The sequence below is a fragment of the Acomys minous genome, assembly GCF_964271855.1.
Source record: "Acomys minous genome assembly, chromosome: 1".
NCBI lineage: Eukaryota > Metazoa > Chordata > Mammalia > Rodentia > Muridae > Acomys > Acomys minous.
The window spans coordinates 31,075,959-31,099,208 of NC_140483.1; the positions used below are offsets into that span (position 1 = coordinate 31,075,959).

General features: G+C 43.1%; 1 protein-coding gene across 2 annotated transcripts in view; it reads left to right on the forward strand.

Moving 5' to 3' along the window:
- LOC311602750 (uncharacterized protein C1orf105 homolog) overlaps positions 1-20,092 on the forward strand; it is a 34,249-nt gene extending 14,157 nt beyond the window's left edge. The window contains exons 2-7 of one of the 2 annotated variants that reach the window (XM_084791244.1): positions 532-617; positions 3,515-3,602; positions 11,351-11,440; positions 12,981-13,048; positions 16,624-16,688; positions 19,706-20,092. In XM_084791244.1, the coding sequence (XP_084647370.1) occupies positions 532-617; positions 3,515-3,602; positions 11,351-11,440; positions 12,981-13,048; positions 16,624-16,688; positions 19,706-19,851 (543 nt within the window). In that variant the 3' untranslated portion in view covers positions 19,852-20,092. Of the gene's footprint in view, positions 1-531; positions 618-3,514; positions 3,603-11,350; positions 11,441-12,980; positions 13,049-14,866; positions 14,985-16,623; positions 16,689-19,705 lie in introns of those variants that run through there. The other variant, XM_084791245.1, reaches the window with a different exon arrangement.
- The last annotated feature ends 3,158 nt before the right edge of the window (positions 20,093-23,250 follow it).

Here is a 23,250-nt window from a genome sequence, read left to right on the forward strand (position 1 = left end):
CGGGATTTAGTGGACGCAAAAGTCAGAAAGCATGAAGCCATTTATTCGTCACTTAGTGGACTCCACACTGCACGTTGAATCCTTCATTTGTGAAACAGAGAAGACACGTTTTTGTTCTTGGCATTTTTGTGGGATGGCTGAAGGACTCAAGTGTACAAATGTTTTGTAACATATTGATTGCTATGTGCTTGCTATTAGCTTACTTTGGCTATCATGATACCAGCGCAGTCAAGTGTTATAACTCTATTTTAAATACTGTTTTTAATTATATCGGCACACGTGTAGGTATGTGTTCCTGAATGTAGGTGCATTTGGAGGCCCGAAGAAGGTGCTGGATCTCTTGCAGCTATAGTTACAGGCAGTTGTAAGCTGGCATGTGGGTGCTGTGAACCGAATGTACATTTTCTCTAAGAGGAAGACTGCTTTTAACCACTGAGGCATCTCTCCAGCCCTCTGATCCCCTTTAAGACTTATTTTTTTTTATAAGTGCGATGGAGTCTGTAACATGATCTCTTTGCTTTTTCTCTTCAGGCTTTTGTCCCAAAATTTGAAAAGGTTCCTTGGATTAGTGAGACCAGCCTGGTAAACAAGCCGCTGGTACTCAGCATTCCTGGAAGGTAATTTCCCAGCGTCTGAGGACAAAGCGTTCAAGAAAGAACTCAGTGGTTGTGTTCTTAAGGGGGAGGGGGGCACGCGATCTGTTGAGGAACCAAGTCAAGTGCACAAAAGTCAGAAGTGCTCTGGATTTCTCAGGCAAAGGTTGTGCTGTGTAAGGCCTTACTAGAAGACGTGAGGCCCACACAACCTTCCTTTCTGCCTGCACCGCTCAACCACAGACACTGCAACTCAGAACACTTCCATAACTTACCTCCCCTGCTTTAATGTCTAGTCTTGAGATTGTCGCTGTCAGAAGTCTAGCACCACAGCAGCCCGTCCTCACCGAGCAGCAGCGGCTGCGTTTCACAAGGGGCCTCCTCTAGTTTCACCAGTGCCTGGCCCCTTTCTCACACAACCAAGAGGGAACACATTTCTGTTTTTGACGACTGAGAATTTGTATGGAGAGGCATTTCAGCTTCTACTTTAAATAATTAGGCTCTTCATTTAGCCCCCACTTAGTAATTAAGCTGTCCCCGGAAGTGGTGATAAGTCTCCATTGGGGGAAAAAGGTAGGTTATGAGATGGTGGAAGGGAGGAAGGAATCAAGGGGTAAGCAAGGAAGGCACAGAGGATGCTCTGTAAGCTCGTCATAGACTGCACATGGTTGCTGAAAAGAGCACACTCTCTAAGAGGTTTTCTTTCCTTTCCTATTGATAATTGTCATGATTTTTAAGTCTGTGAGCCAATGACTACATGAGGGGCATGCATATTTTGATCCCATGCTTGCTTTCTCTGCACTTTAAAACAATTCTACAAAAGCTCATAGATGGGCTTGTGTACTTTCAAAGAAAACACTTGAGTCCCCTTTGTACAGTTGTGTGTGTGTGTGTGTGTGTGTGTGTGTGTGTGTGTGTGTGTGTTTATCTGCCATGAGCAATCAGAGGTTCAATAAATCAAAGGTTTGTTTAGGAAGTAACAAAGTAATATACTCATTAAGAGTTGGTACTATCTCAAGAATCATCGTGAGTAATGACAACTTAGCATCTTTTTAATTGAACTCAGCTCATAAGCTCACATGCTGGTGACAGATGGATGCCACACTGATAAGGCTGGTCAGATGGAGGTGGCAGTGAATGGGAGAATTGGCCAAAGGTGACAGTCTCCTCTACCTGAGTCAGTGTTGCCTCAGGTGTGTGAGTCTGGGGGCTAAATATGCTAAGTTTTCTAATTAGAAATCTAGACATTTTCAATTGTGAATACTTGACATCTAACAAGCTAACGCCCCCATCTCATAGTACTCGATGTACATTAGATTTGCCCTGAACCCCGGGACAAAGCATCCCAGTGCATGTTCACCTTGACTCCAACTCCCCTGTTCTCTCTACAAGCCTTTGGTGAAAGGTAGGGAGTAGAGAGCAGAGCAGGGCTTGAGAGAGGCAGGCTCAACGCTCACCTGGACAGTCATGGTACCTGTTCTTTCAAGACTGGAGTATCAGAGAGACTAGTCTCTTCAGCATCTGGAAAGGGCCCCACCTCCACCCCAGGTCTGGAAAGGTCATGCCCGCTCCCTTCTGCTGGCTAAATGTAAGATAGTGAGCTAGTGATGAGACAGAAGGTAAAGCTCTTCCCAATCTTATGCCACTAAGACTGAGGCAACAATCTCAGTCTCTGCTTGGACACATGAGCCTACTTACTTCACAAAATTTCTGAGATGACCTGCCCTCAGCACTCAGTAAACAGGACAGAAATCCGTCATATTGGGAAAGGAAGGAGGCTAGCCGATGTGTAGCTGTTTATAAGGACAAAACTCATTTGTCCAGAGTCCTAGGTTTAAAACTCTTTGTTTTTGGCAGTAACTTGCCTGAGCCATTAGCGTACAGTTGAGTGCACTCAAAGGATGCCATGCCTTGGGCAAGGAGAGCTACTAGAAGGCTCTATAAAAGGAATGTGTAATGGAATATGTCTCAGAATATCTCAGCTTCATACAAGCTCTGGAAATACAGCTATGAGAATAGAGGGGAGACCACTCACGCACAAGCACTCAGGACACAGAGGTCCTGTTACTGAGAAACTATTGTATGCTGAAGCATGGCTAAGCTGGCCTTCTTGCCTTTCCTGGTCAGATAATAAACCCGAGACAGCTCATTCCCATAACGGAGAAGCTCGTGAAGGAGTTCACATCAGACCCCCTCCCCAGCTTCCTAGGACCCGGGGAAGTAGCCAGAGAAATGGGACAATAAATAGTTCAGGGACACCACACTCCTTTCACATGCACAATGGACAATGCAATCCCTTCCCACGGCAGAGGTGAGGTGTTCTTGGCAGAAGCTCAGCATTCCAGATGTTCATCCCTTAGACGGCAGGGACACATGCCCAGTGTCTTGCCACCCCGTACCAATGCCTCAGCCCCTAATACTTTAACTAGATGAACTTGAGTGGTTGAGTAGGTAACCCTGGGGAGACAAGTGCTGTTGCCTGTCACATCTTCATGTCATCTGATAAGTGGGAAGAATGTTCTAGTGAAAGACTTTCTGTGGGAGGAAAGAGGTAAGTTGTTTGAGTGTGCAGGGGCATAAAGTCCAGGAAACCCAGCCAGGCATGAGTTCTTGGTAAGTGTTAAATCGTCCATGCAAGGTGCTTTGAAGAAGAAACCCAGGGAGCATTTCATTCTGTGCACTGCTGCTTTCAAGAGAAGTCCTTCCCCCCCCCTGATTTTTTTCTAACACATCCAGGACTGCCATTGGTTAGTTGAGAGAGAGTGGGGAGGGAGAGAAGCTAAAGCGACATTAGCCTGAGCTGTGCAGAATTGGAGCAGGCAGCAGTGCAAGTGCCCCAGGCCTCCTCTCTGTAGCAGCTGGGGCCTGGACCTCCAGGCCGAGGACTGTGACTCTCACTTCCTTCTCCTTTGATTTCCTAGGTATCACTACTCTGCCACTGTTCTGACCTCATACAAGAAGGATATAGATTTGCCAAGTTTGCTTCAAGTTCCAGATGTCATACTGAAGGTACTCAGAAAGTTTTCATTGAAACCAGCTGTTAATTCTCTTGCCTCAAGAGAGTAGAAGGTTTTGTGGACATCATATATTTTCCTTTATCCCTACTCTAGAATATGAATGTATTTCATATCTCCTTAATATGAGTCTGTGCCTGGCACATCATCGGTATTCGATGAATATTTATTTGTTCAATTAAATGAATTTTTATCACCACAAATAAAACCAGGTTTTATTTGTTCTCCCCTTGACTCAAGTATTTTAGTGCTCCAGTATACTATACCTAAAAATAAATAATGTTAGAAATACCAAAAGGGGGAAACAGAAATTAATTCTGGAGAAGTCCTTCAAAGACAGCTTCTCAGCTTATTGCTAGATAGTTCCTATTTTCCAAAGCCACTAGTCCAGCTTTTTCCTCACCCCTATAAATTACTTATGTCTTCTAAAAACAAATCTCTACAACCGTGGAACTTTCCATTTAAAATTGCCACCCTCCAGCTCACAGAAATCCAATATAGCTGGTTGCCAGTGACCCCGGGGAGGAGTGGGGGGGGGCATTGTATGACACAGAGGCATCTAAGCTAAGGTGTTTGAGGTTTCAGCACTCATGGAGGGAGGGAGAGGGGGAAGGACAGAAAGACACACCTGCTGACATCAATGATTCCTTCACTTGTGAAACTGCATGCATTCCCTGGGCTGTTGCAAGGCAGTGCCCGAAGGGGAGTTTCACAGCATTTGGCCCAGTGCCCAACGTGTAGTGAGCTCACAGTTGCTATAAGAAACAGTTATTAGGAGCCCTCATGCCCTTCCATGAATGCCAACTGAGCCCTTTATATTTATTCTAACACCGTACAGAAATGGGTAACAATTGCCGCCCACACAAATAGAGCAGGGGCAAGCTGGATGGGACAAGACCAGCAGTAGCCACAGAAATGTTGGAGATTGGTGCAAAGTACTTGAGAAAATGGGAGGGAAGGTCATTACGGGTGGGAGAGAGGTGAGAAAAGATGGAGAAAGTGGCACCTGCATGGCTTGAAGGTAATACCTATAATCCAGAGCCATTTAGAGAAACAGCAGAAAAGACTTGGGTAAAGGGCAGGCTATCAGTAAAGACATGAAACCAGAGAGTGCGCACAAGGGGTCAGAGCTTGTGTGGAAGCGGACCAAACACGTGAGCCCATAAAGCTAAGAATGGCGAGAAGACATACCAGTTTCGGCTCGGGAGTGTCAGGGTCAAAGCTGGGCTAAGAGTCACCACATTAAAGTCTCCCTCACACCCTCAACAAGCAAGTATGTGTTGGAGGCTACTTGCACTTGGTGACAACGAGAGGGAAAACTGGCCACTGAGACAAGAAGCAAGCTTTCTTGGAACTAGACTGGAACTAGTCAAAAACCTTTCAATAACCGAATATGTGAACTATTTAGACAAGCTCTCATTGGCTACCAAATGCCTGCCCCCAAAGGTGCGCTCTGGGTCTCAGTGCACCGTGACAGCCTAGACACTAAGACGCTAAAGCACTCTATTGGCTGCTGGGAGCCTATTGGAAGCCCTCCTCTTGCCATGCCTCACATTTTGTGACTACAGTACTGGTGCTTGGCCACTAGATAATAATTAGGAGCAACAGCTTCCAGCTGCCCGACCAAGAGAAGGCAGACCAATAGTAAGTCTGAAGGGCCAGTCTCTGGGCAGACTTAAGAGAAATCCCAAATGCAGCCTCCCAGCAAGAATGAGAAACCCATTGACTTCACCCTCATTTTTGTCTTACTAGTGACTGGTCCTCCTCTGGTGTGTAAGAGAAAGAATCACCCTTATAGGTTGGAACGGCCCCCTGGGGAATCAGGGATCTTTGTTAGCATGCTATGCCTCAAGTCAGATGCTTAACAGTCACAACAGACCTTTGAAATATGCTGTGAGCTAGGAATCCTTGCCACATGTATGCTGTGAGGTAAGCAGTCTCAGCAGCTGCTTCTTTCCAGAAAGAAATGGTGTCGCGCCCCAAGGGAGTGGAATGTTTTTGTGGACACTCTATCTCTTTCTTTATCCCTAAGCCAGGGATCTGCCAAGAAACTGGTAACCATCCTCTGGCCAACCAGAGGCCCTGGACACTGCATAGGTACAAAGGTCCTGACACCTGCCTCCCTCCCTCGTCACCATCAATACTCAAAGGGCACAATGTGAACTCTCACATTCCACAGTAGCATTCCTCACTTGCCTGGAGGGGCCTCACAGCAGCTGCAGGTGCCAAGTGTGCCCAGAGCAGACAGAGAGGAAAGCAGACGGCAGGAGTAGGATGTGGGGAGAGGCAAGGGTCTGGAACAATACCCACCAAAGGCGAGGAGGCCACCAAGGCCCAGAGATGATAAGGGAAACTACTGTACAAAGGCACGAAATGACACCTAAACATCCCTCAGATGTTTACTGAGCAGAGAGTTTTCACTAGCCACAGTCTCACCTTATGTTTCACCTCATGAATGTTCCAGGAACACTACATATTCCACAGTGAGGGGAAAGAAGTGCACGGGTGACCTGGGAACAGCACCTGGAGGCTCTAAACCTCTTTTACCAAGCTGCGGGGCTGAGTATGAACTAGCGGGGGCTGGCAGGCTATGCCTTGATTGCTGCTCTGTCAACTTCTGTCCCCAGTGGCTCCCCAATCTCTTTGATCTGACCTTGCTCTTCCCATCTAAGGAGGTCAAGTTAACATGACAGTATTATTTTATTTTGCGTTTAGCAGACCTGTGACAAAAATGCTTTGGCTGAAGACGTTGTTCAATATCAGAGGTTCAGCTTGGAAACAGTAAAAGATGAATCTCATTTTCTTACCACCAAGAACTCTTTAGCTAATTATTTCTCATTGATTCTAAATTTTGGAAGTCAATACCACCAAGGAAACCACCTCATATGGTCCTAAGTCCTTTTTCTGTCTATATTTATCAAATATATACAACTATAAAAACAACTTTAAAATAATGAACATGATTGTTGTAAAGTGGCCGTGGCCACAAAACTTAAGTTTAATAAGTCTGGATGGAAGGTGCTCATTTTTTGTGTATGATTAATATTTTTCCTAGTGACTAACATGGGGATTTTTGAAATGATATTCACACTTATTCTTTGATAGAAATCATTGATTTTTTTTTCAGATAGAGGGAGAAAGCTCTATCTACTATTTTAGGGTTTTCTGGAATAATGAGCATGGTCCTCTGACCACCCTTTCAGTCTTAAAAGGTACAGGGGTATGTAACTCCTCAAGAAGATTCTTTAAGAATCTACTTTTCCCCTGCTGAAGTGGGGGCAGGGTGGGAATCATCTGTCTTTGGCCCTTTTATAAAAACAAAACAAGACAAAAAATTTCCATCCCACTGAAACTAAGTGGGTGTGTTACCAGACACGTCCCTTAGCCTGTCAGGGCTACTGTTTCCTCACTGGGTTAGTGGAGAAAGGAAACCAGGAAGATCACTGTGTGCTAAGTCAAGAGCAGATCAAGGGAAAGAAACAGACATGGAGAAGGGCAAAAGGCCATAGGCAAATTTCAGTTACGTCCAAATCAAGCTTTTGCTCTCTATTTTAAAAACCACCCTCTGGTACTTAGATTATCAGTTTTGTTATGTAAGCAGGTGTGTAGTTATGTAGGTGTGTGTGTGTGTGTGTGTGTGTGTGTGTGTGTGTGTGTGTGTGTTTAATGATGGGAAGAATGAAATAAACTTCAAGTTCTATAAAGCATTTAAAAAGCCAAAATCTTGGGCTAGAGCAAGCTCCTAGGAACCTCAGAAAATACTGTCCTAAAATAAGATCTTCTGGTTATAAAACATGAACAGGAGTCTTTAACATCTGAGGACTGTGTGACATCTGGTTACACCTCTGATAGGCTTTCAACAGGTTGCTCTCACCTTCCTGTTACTACTTCTCTGTGCTGTCTTGAGGACAGCTGTTTAGGAAATTAGAGACACATTAACGTTTCAGTGTCTCTCACTAGAGAGATGATATCACCAGGAGGTTGGCTATGAACCTGGCCACTTTTCTCGCTGCTGCTGCTGCTCTCACCTTTGGGAAAGAGAAAAAGGTAGGAATGGGACAGGCAGCAAAGACCTTGGTCCCATGGCTGGAAAAGAAAGCAGGACCAGAGGAAAGGAGCCCCATTGAGCACAGAATCCCAAATGATTTACATCGCCTTTAGATTTGCCTTTTGCAGTGCATTCTGTAACTCTGAGCCTACTTACCCTCCACATAAAGAGGGATGGAACAGCTCTCCTGGTAAGCAAGACCGACTGATTGTGAGCCCAAACTGAAGTTTAGTATTAATCAAGGTGGGAAGACCTGCCGACTGTGGGTGGCACTGTTCCATGGGCAGGGGACCCTGAACTGAGCACTAGCATGCAAGCTTTCCCTGAGTTTCCTTGTGACTGTGATGCCGTGCTCCCTGCCAACTTCCTCATTTCCTGCCACCTTGACTTTCCCACCATACCCCTGACGTACCTTGGGAACTGTGAGCCAGAGGAAGCACTTTAGTTGCTTGGTCAGTGAATTTTATCACACTGAGAAGGAAAGAAAAACTGCGTCTACAGGATAATGAGTTAACATGGACAGATTAAGAGACTAGAGAATATTTTTAGTCTCTTGATGCCAAGGAGTGGTAGCTGCCATTGTGATTGTGCTGTTTATATAGTACAATTGCCAGAGCTGTCAGTTTCAGTACCTCAAGGATTTCACTAATATATGTGCCCCTTGGCTTGTGATAAACTCTGATTCCAATCCATGTGGGGCTTAGTAATACTATATAAGGAACCAAGAAGTCTTTAAATGTGGAAGTAACTGATTACAGAGAATAATCTACATATGTGTCTGTTACAAATGAGCCTGCCCAAGAGTTTTCTCACAGCTGCTATTGTCCATCCAAGTCTTCTTTCCCTCTCAAACCAATGAGCAATGCCTCTTCTAGGAATACTTTCTCTATTCCTGCACTGAGAAGACCCCTCCACCCCACCCCACCACATAGGCATATTTTGGGGGGTTATTTTATTTGGCTACCTGTATCTACCATCTTTCCATCCTTCTCCATTCCAATCCCTTCCAACCCCACAACACTAGGAAGGTGAGAAAGAAGGTTAGAGGGGCATAGACCTCTTTAGAGTATTTCCTGCTGATCAGGGACATTGGGTTCCTAGTGGCCAGTCCAATCTTTTTCATCAGAATATCCAACAATCCAGCAACAGCAAACACAGCTACAAGAACCAGCAGCAGCAGGGGAGGAGGGGAGCAGCAGCTGCCATAGGCCCTCTCGGGGCTCTCCCATTTATACCCACCCCAGAGTCTCCAGAATTAAACTACCTGCAGCTGATAAATATCATGCCCCTCCTAGAGCACAAGACACATTATAGCTACTTGCTATGGACAAACTGAAGCAGCTCCATAGTCCACACCTGGGATTAAAACAAAAACATATTCCCATGACATAACTGGGTTTTAAAAGAAACTAAAATTCTCATCACACTACCCACCCACCCACCCAACCACTCCCGTGCCTTCTAACAGCACAGAGGTGGTATTATGCTTTGGGTGGGAGCCTTTTGTGTGGTCTCCAGACCTCAAAAAAGGGGGGGGGGATAAATGGAGGAGCCTGAGCTACAGGATAGGCTACCCCCAAGTGCCTGGGAAGACATGGCAGAGAGTCGGTTCAGCTCAAAGCTAGGGAACATGCTGAAAGCTTACACTCCTGTTGCTCTTCCTGCCCAAGCCTTCCTCTGACCAGACAAGCTGGATATCCCAACTATCAGAAGTAGCTATTCTCTCAGGTTATTTGTTTTCTCTGGGTCTGGGATGCCCTCCCCTCTTTTTGCTTAGCAAACAAAAGTGCCTATCTACACATCTCTTGGCATTCCACCTTTCTCGGACCCTTTCCTCATTCATTACCTGCCATGAACTCAGCAATGGCCACCAGCTTCACTGGGACCCCCAGCAGTTATATCTGTCAGAGCGCCTTCCACACTGTTAGAGTCTGAATCTGAAATGACCCCATGGAAATTTGTGTTTCAAGCACGTCATCTGCAGCCTATGAACTGTATTGAAAGGCTGCGGGGCCTTTAGGAGGTCAAGCCCACCTGGAAATAAGAGCTCCTGGGACTGGACTGTGAGTGTTATGCCTGCTGCTGGATCTGCATGAGCCTTCTGGTTCACCGTCATGGGAACATGTGCGGCCATCAGCTCTTGCTGCCATGGACCAAATGGCTCTGCTCTGCCTCCTTGGCCATGAGGGACTGAAATCCCTTGTATTATAGGCCAGAATAAACCTTCCCTTTCTCATTTCTCTCGGGTATTTTGTCACAGCATAGAGAAAGGGTACCGATACAAACCCAGTCAGGCTCTCGCGATTCTGAGTGCTGGACAGTGAGCAGCTTGACACGAGCAGCTGTGTCTTGCATAGCTCGGTGTACATAATGAATAGGCCAGTGGATGAGTTCATGTTATGGTCATATCTTCCCTGAGAGTTTTGCCTTATTTATATTCCTGTATGGTAGCACCCCGTACACACTGGCCACACAATAAATATGGTTGTTAAATTATTGAAGCTGCTCATTTGCACTTATGCTAACACACAGTGCTAATACTGAGCTCAATCTTCCAGTTTCCTATAAGTATAAAACATTTTAACTGCTTGCCAGAGGAATCCAACTTCTGTTAGTAGTATTCAGTCTCCAAACTCTGAATACCATGTATGTCCCAGAGGATGAAACTACTTGCAGATCAGTGTGGCAAAAGTCACCTTCGGCACACACTAATCATGCTGGGTAGACAGGTTCATGCCCTCCTGTCTCCCACACCTCCCAGGGCGACAGGGATGAGTCAGGGCATACGTGGGTCAACTGGAAGGAGAAAGCTAAATTGATAGTCATTGTGTCTGTCACTGTTGCACTCTTCTTGCTTGTGTTCTACACTTCCTGTGGGTGTATCAGATTACTGATGTCAGTGTTCATGAAGAGGTGCTAGATAGAATCTCCAAGTGTAGTTTTATATTTACGTTCTCATCTGACTCCTAAGGAAACCTCTACCAGAGATGTATGTGAGAGCCTCCTGTTCCAGGTGTAAATGCTCTGAGTCTCCCTCCCATTTTGTAGAGATGAAGTCAGAGAGAGAGCAGTCTTTACAGTGGACAGAAGGGTGTCCCTTCCTTCTTCTCCGAGCTGTTGCTATGCTCTGGTTGGCACAGCCCTTCTTCCCCAAAGAAGGGAGCTCAAAACACATATACCAGCTCACGTTCAGTTATGGCTTAACGCACAATGCACAGAAGGGCCAGGTACTGATGGAGCACGGATGCTAGGAAGCTAATGTTGAGCTGAGTAATTGATGGGAAGGATGCTACCTGGAAGGGCCTGCTGAAAGATAGAGGAAAGTCTTGTTGAGCAAAATTTCTCACACCATTTGGTGGGACTCCTTTGAAAAATGGGGGAAATAGGCTAAAAGCCAGAGATCCTGCTGGATTTCAGTCCTTAGTCTTGGTGCTAGCTATCTTTCTATTTCTTTCACTGTATGCAGCAGCTCTGAGGCCACCACCTTGTCTTTGGTCAACCCTTCCTCCTTAAGCCCTTTCAGAACCTACAAACTGCAGCAAGTCCAGACTCAGCAACTACTGGAGAGCCTAAAATCAGAGTATCCATTTCATTTTTATGGAAAGAAAACCTTCCCTCTCTTGCCCATTTGTAACCTCTTTCATATGCCAGTATCTTACCCTCTCCTCACCGGTCTCTGCCCCCTTTTCCCGTAGGCCAAAAAGAGCAAGCATGAAAGCCTGTCGCCTGGAAACAAGCACCTGTGCTCTATGTGTCAAGAGTGTCCGTCAGTGAAAGTGAAAACGGTAGGGGAAGGGGCAACAGGCGAGAGTGTGTGCATTCCCAGGTACAGAACATCTCTTCCACTGCTGGAGCTCAAAACAAAGAAATAGTGATGGGGCTCTTTACAGGAAAGGCTCTGCCAGAGCCTGCAAATGAGGCTGGGAGTTCTGAGCGAAGCATCCACTGGTAAGGTATAACCAGCTTCCTCCATTTCAAGGAGCCAAAAGTGAAGCAGGGTAGGTGGATCAGAGGTGAGGAGATGGGATGAGCCATTTTGGGGCTGGTTGTTAGGTACACACTTATAGAGATTCCTGGAGCTAGGGAGCTTCTTCTTTTGCCATGACATCTCCAACACACACACACACACACACACACACCGTGTTTTCTTTACCATTACAATTATGAAACAAGTTTCTTGTTTTGGAGTTTGTTGTTAATTCAATTTGAACCTTGGAAGAAAGCTGGGGAGAGGTTCTATGATAGTTTCAGCCAGCCGGAAGTGTCCTTTGGCCTAGATAATTATAATTTATAATGGAAATTAGTAAGGAGGAATGTTATGGGAAAAGAAAACTCTCCAGAGATCTGGAAGGGAAAAGGACACAGTGCTGCCACATGTCAGAGACACTGCAGAAAAGAGGTCTGTTTTAGGGGAGATCCTGGGTCAGAATTAGGACGTGGGTTAATTTAAGGATTAGGATTAGGGTAGCATGGTTATTAGTGTTAGAGTAAGGGCAGCGCTTGGGGTTAGAGTGATTTGGCTACTGTTAAGTGCAGGTGATGATGAAGGACCACTGTCGATCTGATACCATTGACTTTTTCAGTTTTCAGGTACCTCTGGGGGAACTGAACTGATAACAATTTGCAATTTTATTGTGTCATAATTTTAAATCCTAAGTCACTTGGAGAGTAGGTCAAGTGAATACCTGCATCCATTTTTGTTTATTTATTTATTCTAGTTTTTTTTTTTTTTTTGTAATTGCCATATCATTGTCCTATGTGGGACACCGAGCACCTTAGGTGGGAGGGTGCTGAGTGAACGCAAGCGCTCCTGAAGGAAGCCAGCCTGGAGGGCTGCGATCAAATCTGAGAAGCTCCTGAGTGCGAGATTTTCTAATTCAAGAAGCCAAGACTCTGTGCTGATTCTAGCCCGGGTGAAAGGCACACATTTTCAAAAACTGCTTCAAGTTGGCGTCATTAGCGCACCAATTTAATTTTGAAAATGTCTTAAAATGGGCAATTTAGGAGCTAGAAATACAAGCATAGCAGAGGAGAGATGTAGTCCATCTCCTTGAGGAGATGACAGTTTATCAGGAAAGCCAGACATCACTAAGCGAGGAAGTACAACAAGGTTTTCTGAGTGCTCTGAGAGGGGGCTGTAGACTGTGAGGCAGAGGAGCGGCAGGTGCCAGGCGTGCGTGGAAGACAGTGACAGCTGCCCTGCGAGTGGGAGTGGGGAGGCCCCAAAGGATACGTGAGCAGCATCAGATAAGGGTTTGCTAAGGTCCATTATTTAGATCAGAATGTAGTTACAGCCAACATCCTGAATCAGGCTTTCTTTCTCAGGCACAGGCAAAAAGCGTCATGATCCCATGCCTTCAGACGTCATCCTCCCTGAACTCTGTGCATCACAAGTAAGCCAAAGACGTGACTGCGGTCTGACTTAAGTTCTGGTTCTACCTGCTTGGGACACAGGGTTGGGACTGAAAGGACAGTAAACAGAGCACCCCAGGGATGAACTTCAGAGCTGCCTTTACCTTCTGTTGAAGCCAAGGAGTCAGACTAAGTTGAAGGATCTCACTTCTTTACATAAATGATTACTTAAGTTACTATTAGCACAGCCTTCCTTTCCACCAATGTAAGAACAGGAAGTTTCTTCATCACCCTCTGACAGATGACAAATCTTGTGTAGATGACATATCTCTAATTCACAAACTATGAGCGATGACACATGATTTGTCCTCAATTCCAGACATCCTCTGTCCCCTTCCATCAACTTAAATTACCCATTTGATTGTTGCTTGCTACAGTGCAACAGAAATACAATAGAATACAACAAAAATAAAATCTACTCAAATTCTGACTAGTTTGGTCTTTAAACTATTTTCCTGTGTTTAACTATCAACAGTGAAGAATTTACTTCTTTATTTTTTTAAACTCTAAGAAGAACATGGAAGGCATCAGTGCTGTGATGGTGTATGCACAAACATAACACTCTGATTACGAAAACCTTGATTAAAAAACAACTACTACTCCAGGCCCAAATACAATGTTATACATGTATGAAATTCATTGTTTTGTACACAAGCTAAAACAACAACAACCAAACAACAAACATGGATTCCTTCTGGCCAGGGCATCCGAGTTCTGAGTGCCTTGTGATACACAGTGAACTGTGAACATAGAGTCATCTTCACAGTTAGTTCTATAGGATACTAAGGCAACATTTAGTTCTCTCTCTTATTTAAAAAGAAAGGTGGGAGAAACTAACAGGTCTTTTTGCCATCGTATGTGGCCCAGAAGCAAATGTTCTGATTGTTTGTATGACATGGCAGCCTTTTGTTCCAGACAGCAACACAAGTCAGGTGCCCTGAAACGTGTGCCAATGCTGGCTCAGGCACAGAACACAAAGGTCACAGAGGAAACATCCATCTATCTGGGTGGTTCAAGTTCCAACACTAGTGACAATTACTCATACCTTTTATCATGATAAAAGTAATTCTAGTAAACACTCTGAAACTTTTTAAGTAAGAAACTCTTTCAATCAAGGGTTTCTGAGCAAAAGTGAATTCTTCTGTGAAAGAGACTTTGAAAGTTATTGTCCTGGCTTATTTAGAATGTCTTGTACTCTGAGTAAAGCACTTAATCTAAAAGTCATTAATTGGCTTTATTTTAAGCAAATAATCCTTATTCCTTTAAACCGTGGCCAAGAATTGAATGATCTTAAAATACTCAAGAGCCTTTGTTCTTTTGGTTTCATTTTCAACATAATGAAAGAAAGCCTAGCACTTGTTTGATACTTACTTAGAGTGACTGTAAAATATGGACTTGGCTCTGTTTGTATAGAAACATCTTCTGCATAGAAAATCTTCTGCACACATTTTAACCAATCTAAAAACATGTTGGGATTGAGCACATTTGGAGTGAGGGTCACCTCCACAGCCTTGGCCACCAGGAGAAATGGAAAAGCTACAAAGTCTCTAACCAAAATATTTTCTCTTCCTCTGAGTGCCACCAGGTCTCCCCCTCCAGGGGACATGGTCAAATGTGAGGCACCAGAGTACGTGAGAAAGTCATATCCCACTCTCAACTCAAGTGTGGAGACTGTTCTGACCATTGGCTAGATCTGGGTAGGGGTTTAAAGTTTACTGCCTGTATTGTCCTTGGCTGGTGCCTTAGTTTGAGCGGGACCCCTGGGCCCAAACCTGCCTATCATAATGTTCTACTTGTAGGTTTCTAGGACCCTCTGGATCCTTCTACTTTGCTATTCTTCCATGCTTCTCTCATCTAGAGTCCCAATAGGATGTCCTCCCCCCTGTTCCAGTTTCCTGGTAAGTGAAGGCTTTTGTGGGACATGCCCCTTGGGCTAGTATGCAGATATAAGTGAATATATACCATTTAAGTCTTTCTGCTTCTGGGTTAACTCACTCATTATGATCATTTCTAGCTCAATCCATTTATCCCCAAATTTTGGGAATTTCTTGTTTTTAATAGCTGAGTAGTATTCCATAGTGTATATGTACCACAGTTTCTTTATCCATTCTTCTACTGAGGGACACTTAGGCTGTTTCCATGATCTGGCTATTATGAAGAAGGCTGCTATGAACATGGTTGAGCAAATTTTCTTGTTGTGTGCTGGAGCATCTTCTAGGTATATTCCAAGGAGTGGAATAGCTGGGTCTTGAGGAAGCCCTATTCCCAGTTTTCTGACATAGCACCAGATAGATTTCCAAAGTGGCTGTATTAGTTTGCATTCCCACCAGCAATGAAGGAGTGTTCCTCTCTCCCCACATCCTCGCTAGCATGTGTTGTCGCTTGAGTTTTTGATCTTAGCCAATCTGATGGGTATAAGATGGAATCTCAGAGTTGTTTTGATTTGCATTTCCCTGATGATTAAGGAGATTGAGCATTTCTTTAAGTGTTTCTCAGCCATTTGATATTCCTCTGTTGAGAATTCTCTGTTTAGTTCCAAGCCTCATTTCTCAATTGGGTTATTTGGTTTGGTGGTGTTTAGTTTCTTGAGTTCTTTATATATTTTGGATATTAGACCTTTGTCAGATGTAGGATTGGTGAAGATCTTTTCCCAGTCTGTAGGCTGTCGCTTTGTTCTCTTAACAGTGTCTCCTGCCTTACAGAAGCTTCTCAGCCTCATGAGGTCCCATTTATTAATTGTTGACATTAATGCCTGGCCGTTGGTGTTCTGTTCAGGAAGTTGTCTCCTGTGCCAATATGTTCCAGGCTCTTCCTCACTTTTTCTTCTAAGTGACTTAGTGTCTCTGGTTTTATATTGAGGTCTTTAATCCACTTGGATTTGAGTTTTGTGCAAGGTGACAAATATGGGTCCAGTTGCATTTTTTTACACATAGACATCCAGTTAGACCAGCACCATTTGTTGAAGATGCTGTCCTTTTTCCATTGAATGAATTTGGTTTCTTTGTCGAAAATCAAGTGACCATAAGTGTGTGGATTCATATCTGGGTCTTCGATCTTGGAGTCAGAAAAGATATAAAGCTAAATTGAAAAGAGTGCTGGAGGAGTTGCAAGGAATCTTGCAAGTGTAGTTAGTGCTATTTCCAGCTTGGGCTTTTCAAAAGGGAGAGTTTTATTTTTTAAATAAATATTTCAGATTACAAAAAAAAATATTTTCTCAGTTTTGCTTTTCAAGGGCTAATGACTGACCTGGAAGATTTATTACTTTTTATGGATATTAGAGAAATATTTTCTTAATCCTTAATAGTTTTAGACTCTATATGTTCTTATAGTAGAATAAAATATTTTAAATACATCATTTATCAAAACCTATGAAAATACTTCTAAGGAAAAGCACCTGAGAATTAGTGGTGTTTGGGCAGTTAATTCTATCACCCTGCTACAAAGGGGCCCGAGGGCAGGTAAGCAAGTACTCACCCCTGCTCTCTGAACAAAGACACATTCCTTTTCACTAGACTCTAGCCAACTGACTAGTGTATTTTCTTGATTCTTCTATCAGAGAGATGAGCCTTCAGCGTCTAGATGTCCAGCAGGCTAATCATTCCCGCAATGACATTCCAACAGGTTGGTTGTCTTTCAGAGTAAGTACTTCTGGTGTGATGTGTACTCTGCTCGGGGCGAGAGAACGGAAAACTGAGTTTCTATGCTAGCTCCTAAACTTCCTAAGCAAATCTCATTCTTTGTCCCTTTTTTCTTTTGTGTATTGTTTTTTTTGATGTGTTGTGATTGTTACAGAGCCTCCTCCTTCCACCCTCCCCCACCCCCACCTCCTCCTCCTAACTGCAGCTCACTCTGTCTCCTACGGTCCCACATATTTTCAGGTCATGTTTTCTCCGAGGCCTCTTTGGGTAACATACTTCTGACCAATAAGACACCTGCTAAAGAACTTTCCATAGAAATAGAACACAAGCTGGGTGTGGTGGCTCAAGCCTGCAACCCCAGCACTGTGAGTTCGAGGCCAGCCTGGTCCTCAAATTGAGTCCAGGACAGCCAAGGCCACACTAAGGAACCTTGTCTTGAGAACAAAACAAACAAATAAAAAGAAGGAAGGAAAAAGAAAGAAAGGAAGGAATGAAGAAAGAAAGCACAAGAAATGATACACAGACTAGGTAAATGTCTTTTCTCAGCAGTCCTGGTGACACACATTGAAGTGGACAGACATGTACATCACAACACTCCTGAAATGCTCTCACTATAAAGCTGCACGTCTTTTTCCCACAGGATCCCTAGAATACCCACCTTCCTCCAGAGGCTGCCCAATGCTATTCTAAGTTTGATTACTATTTTTATTAAAGACAGTAGTATATCTCAGGCTGCAGCATTAACTTATGTCTTACCCTTTAGAGATGAGTGGCACGAGAATGGCAAACACACAGTTGAGACATGTCTTAGGGAGACATAGTTTAAAGTTTAGGTCAGCACAAGCTATCACTTTAGTGACTTTCCCCCTATCAAATGGATCTCAGATTTGCTGAAGCCACCCAAAGCTTTTGCTTCATTAGATTTCTACACTAAAATAAATCAAGCTCTGTTTATAGAAATAAGAAGTTGATAGTTTATTCTAGGGAGCTATAAAGATTCATATCTGGAAGTAAACTGTGAAGCCACCTAGAAAGAAAAGTTGAGTACAGAAGAGATGTCTTAGGAAGATGCCAAGGGCAGGACCAGAGACCCCAAACAATGGAAGGCTTGGGAAGCCAACTCCATTGCAGTGAAGGAGGGAGGCCTGCCCAGTTCTCATTAATTTCTTCTCACATATCCCAAGCTATTGACCTAATTTATGATTTCATTTAGACAAAGGGGAGCAGTGGAGATCTAAGCTTAAGAGCACCCACCCAACAAAAGTTCCAGCACCAAATCTTTCTCCCCAACCCAAGAGAACACTGTGAGATAAGCATACACAATTGATCCCAGAGTAATCTGTGCTATTGACATACTTAGTTTGAGTTTCTCTTGGACACACACACACACACACACACACACACACACACACACCCCTCCTTCCCTGAGCAAGATTATTTTGCAACACCAATTTGTAAACCCCGAGAACGCTTCAATCAGTAACATGAAAGCTAGCTGAGGGTATATGGGCTCCGCATCATATTTTCTTGAAGACTTAGTTCTTGCCTATAAAGACTAATCTAAGACAACAATCTTAGAGATGGAGCTGTAAGCAAAGTGAGTACAAAACTGCTTAGGGGCTGAAGGATGGTGGATCTCCATGTGATGCTAGCTGGGACTTCTCTGAGCTAGGCTTTGTTGCTGTGTGTATCCTCCAAAGGCATGGAAAAAGCGAGGACCAAGAATGCCTATGCCCAGATTCTGGTCTTTCTCTGGGTTTGGTGTCCATATCCTCACTTTAAAAGCTGGAGCGGCATTTTGTTTCCCAAGATCTAAGCAACCTTTATGCTTGACCAAGCCATAGCCACTGTCAGTCCCAGCCTGATGGTTTATACGACTTAGACATACTAGTACTTTGGTACTTGCCCCTTGCTCCTAAGCTGCCACCCACATGCAAACATGCTATGAATACAGTGTCCCAGTAGAAAACCCAGGGTTTTCTAGCTCATTTTGTAGGTCAAGACAATCCAGCCAAACCATATCATCAGGGATCCAAAAAGGTAACCAGACGTTATCTTTGTCTCAATTCCGTGAGAACAGTAGACTCTTCTTCTTGAGGAACCCTGGTGTTATGTTACCCACGTAACAGGTGCTCAGCACCTGGCAGAGGAGTGGAACATGGCACAAAGCATACTAAGCTAGAACTAAGGAGAATTAAATCCTGATCCTCAGCCTGTTTGTGTTTATCAAACCTAAACGTTGTTGCCTCTTAATTGCAATGATAAAACTGCACTGTGCTCTATACTTTCAGGCCTGTACTTGATTTCACTAGTATTTGGCCTGACCAAGCAACCTTGTTCCAGAAAATTCAGGGCATCAATCCCTTAGTTAGTCAGTTATTTCCAATGGGAAGGGGCTGCAGCATGCATGATTTATCTCCCTTAAGCAATATGTATTATGAAAAAGATAAACGTAATCCTTTTGAAAAAAATCAAATCATCTGAGGAAATGCTGGGATAGTAAGGATTTACGAATTATTCACCACCTGAAGGACCCTTCAGATACTAAACCCCTTCCCTGCTGTGGCCTTTTTGTAAGATCACAGCTGTTTGGCTTTTTTTTTTTTTTCAAAGAACAGAACAACGCACAAATGTGTCCTGGGATAGTCTCCTGAGAACTGAGCCTTATTTTTTCCCCTTGAACTAATATTACAACTCCAGATATATTATATCTTTGATTTAAATTTAATTGGCCATACTCCTAAAACCTGAGTGCTATTTCTAAGTTTCACTTGGCATCTTCAATCAGATTTATAAAAGTCTAAATGTTGTTGGCATAAGATGGTTCTATTAAAAGAAATTCTTGTGAATTCTGAGTATTTGCTAAGGCTAGAGGAATCTTTGGTGGCTCTCAGTTATTTTTTGTTTCTGTAAGGACAGTGTATAAACCCTTATTTTTATTTTTTAATTTATTTATTTATTTATTTATTTATTTATTGCTGTTCTTGCACTGTCTTCCAGAGAGCATTTGCAACAGACTGCCCATTATGGGTCCCAGGACTGCTGTCTTCCACAGGCTGCTGTCAGGGGCCTACAAAACTCCTCAGGAGAAGCAACACCTCCCTTTTCCCAGAAAGAAAGAAATGAGCAAGATAGTGAAGCCCTGAGTGGTCACAGCTCATTGCCCCTCAACTCAGGGAAGAAAAGGCTACCTCTCCACGCCAGTTCCTGACGCTGGTACCTTCCGAGAACCTCATAAAGATGAGCTACTTTTTCCTTCCTATGTGCTGCTATTCTAGCTCTTGGACACTTTCTCCTAAAGAAAAGATGGTTTGATTTTCATAAATATAAAGATTTATTGATTAACAGAACATGATAAATGTCCCTCGCGTTGTCTTGTTGAAGATTTTAGTGCATGTTATAATAAATGGCAATCCTCTTCTTATAAGTCAGTCATTTAGCTCAGTTCTTCAGGTAAGAGGACCAGGAATGGGACCTAGAGCTCTCTATGATTTTATCTTGGTAAAAATAAAGGGGAAAATGGAGGGAGCCTCCTTTTATTCTGTCAGCCCATTACATGGATAACAGGAGGCACTATGCTATAATAACTGACAGATGACAAATGATTACTAGTTGCAATCTCAGGCCACAGGAACTGTGCCCCACCTTGCCTTCTTGTGTCACCTCTTTTACTGCCTTGCACAATGATTAAGGGGTTCAGCTAATCTTTGCTTATCACATCCATGCCATACTTGTATTTTATAGTGATGTTATTTTTATATGAAAACATATGCTTCCAGATTTGTGCTGATCTGTATGTACATATTACAAAGGATAACTCCAAGTCTGCAAATATTACATCAATGGTCATATATGTTCCAAGCCATGTTTTGAGAGTCTCCATTTTCTTAAAGATTTATTTATTGTTAGTGAGGGCTTTACCTGCAGAAGAGGGCATCATAGCACACTATAGATAGTTGTGAGCCACCATGTGGTTGCTGGAAATTGAACTCAGGACCTCTGGAAGAGCAGGAGGCACTCTTAATGTCTGCGCATCTCTCTAGCCTGAGGCTTCATATTTTTAAAAAGCCCTTCTGTTTCTTAGGAATCAATCACCTAGTAAAACCCCAAACCATCACTAAGTGGGTTCTAGACTCAACCTCTGTGCCAACTGTTTTTTGAAGAATGGAGTTAAGAAGTTTCAAATAAATGAGCCAGTGTCCAAACTGACTCAACAAAACCAAAGAAAAACAAAACAAACAAAACCTGCTTTGTTGTCTTTTATTTCTGATAGGCTGTAACTCTTGTTTTCACTGCAATCGGAGTACCAGAACTTCAAAAAGAGTGCCCATGGAATATAATATTATTACATACAATTGAACAAGCACAGAAAAGCTTCCTTTTGTTGTTGTGTGGCGTCCACACCACTGCGGTACCAAGTCGAGGGTGAGGGACTGCGGATTTAACTCATGCATACACACAATAACACAGCGGATCCTTCATGCTAAGAGAGCAGCAGCCGCAGCAGCAGCTGTAGCAGTGGTTTATTCTTCTCCTTCCAGAGTTCCAAAGAGCCTTCTTATAGGCAGCAAAACAGGAATCCTCCTCCCAGGTGAAATCCCTCAAGAGGTGATTGCACACAGGAGGAAAAGTCTCGAGGAAGGGAGGAGCGTGTTCTCAGAGCAGTAAACATGACTAGCTAACCAAGATAAACACAGACGTGGAAGCTGCTAGAAACAGGACATGAAACAGCAAGACAGGCAGGCAGCTGAGTCGGGCCTGGTTCCTACATTGTTGTATGCTTATGCACACCTCAATGATAGGACTTCCAGTATCTACACTCATGAATTAGGGAAATACTTCCCTCATGCAGAATTGTTTGGAGCTTTGGAGGCAATCTGGATATGATGTAGCTTAGGAGATAAAATGCTTCTGAAATCTCATTAAGATGGCCTCATCTAGAACACTGCAAAACCACATCACTAAGAATAGGATCTTGACATTTGCCAATAGGTTGACAGTGGGTGTTATGGCTTGGATCTTAAATGTTTCTCATAATGATTACATACTGAAGGCTTGACCACCAGCTACGACACTACCAGGGGCAACATAATCTTTAAGAAATAGAGTCACACAGGAAGAAGTTATGTCATTTGGGGGTATGCCTTGAGTGGGGCAATGGGGCTCTGTCATGTTCCTCTTCCTCTCCTTATCCCTTTCTTTCTCCCTCTCTTTCTTCTTCTCCTTAGTCTTTTCTTGCTCTTCCTCCCTCTCCCTATGTTTCTTATGCTATTTGGTCATGGAAACATTTTACACTCTTCAATAATTGAGTATCTTAAATAATTTTAAAATGGGAGTTATATTTATTGATACTTATTATATTAATAATTAAATAATTTGTATAATACCTTTTAAAATTATTTTTAAAACTTTCATTTGGTGTCAGAATAGCTAAATTATCACATGTCATTTAGTCTTGGGAAATTTTCTACCATATTTGAGCAAGAAGAATAAGTGTGTGTGCACACACACACACATTTGTTATGCAAATAACTATGAATTTGATAGCTCAAAAGAACTTCAAAGGCCAAGCGGTTCCAAGTCCACACTTTTAAGACTTCAAGTCTGCATTATATATAAGCTTGTATCTATAGACTTCCAGGAAAAGGGATGTCATGGTGATTCAACTCATGCCCAGAGTAACATGATTTCTTGGTAGATGATTTAGACAGAAGGCAATCCTAGCTTGTCAATGTTGATATACTAACTTTTAGCATCAGCTTCCTTATACTACATATGAACTTTGTAATTTTTCTCAAATAGTATCACAGTGAAAACAGAAATTTAGTTCCTAGTTAACTGATTTGCATCTTGGTTAGTATGAAGTTTCCCAGAATCTAAGGCTCAACCTGACCTCTTATGGCCCCTGCACACTAGTGATGACTTCAGTAGAATTGCTAAATAGCTAACCAAAACTTTTTCTTGTCACTTTGTTCCTATAATCAAATCCTAGAGAGGAATGGCACCGAGGGCCAAATGTCCCAAATTGGGATGTCTACCTTCTAACACAGCTCCATGCATGACTAACCCATTGCTACCATTTTAATTCAAACTTGCTGCAAAGATATCTGCATATATCACACATGGCGTTTCTTTACCTTTAGTAAGTTTATTTAAAATAAATCATCTATGTCATACTTCACTTCCCACATACTTCGTATTGTGGGAGGCAAATGGTTGATAGTATCCCTATTGGCTCAGTTTTCTGAGTAGAACCCTTGGAAGCAATAGTTTGAGCTTATTATTGTTTTATGTCCTGACTGTTCTTGGGTGTCATCCAAAATTCTATCATGAAGAGGCCAAGCAATGTCCTCGTGCATAATGTCATTCCTAAGTCAAGGGTGTGTGCAGTTCAGATTAATTTTGAAAAATGGATAATCTTGGGTAGATGTTTTTATTTCAGTGCCGAAGCCTAATTTTACTTTTAAAAAATGCATCTGAATTGAAACCTACAGATGTTGGTCATGCACATTCCTCCTCTCTAACCTTCTCTCACTCCAACGGGG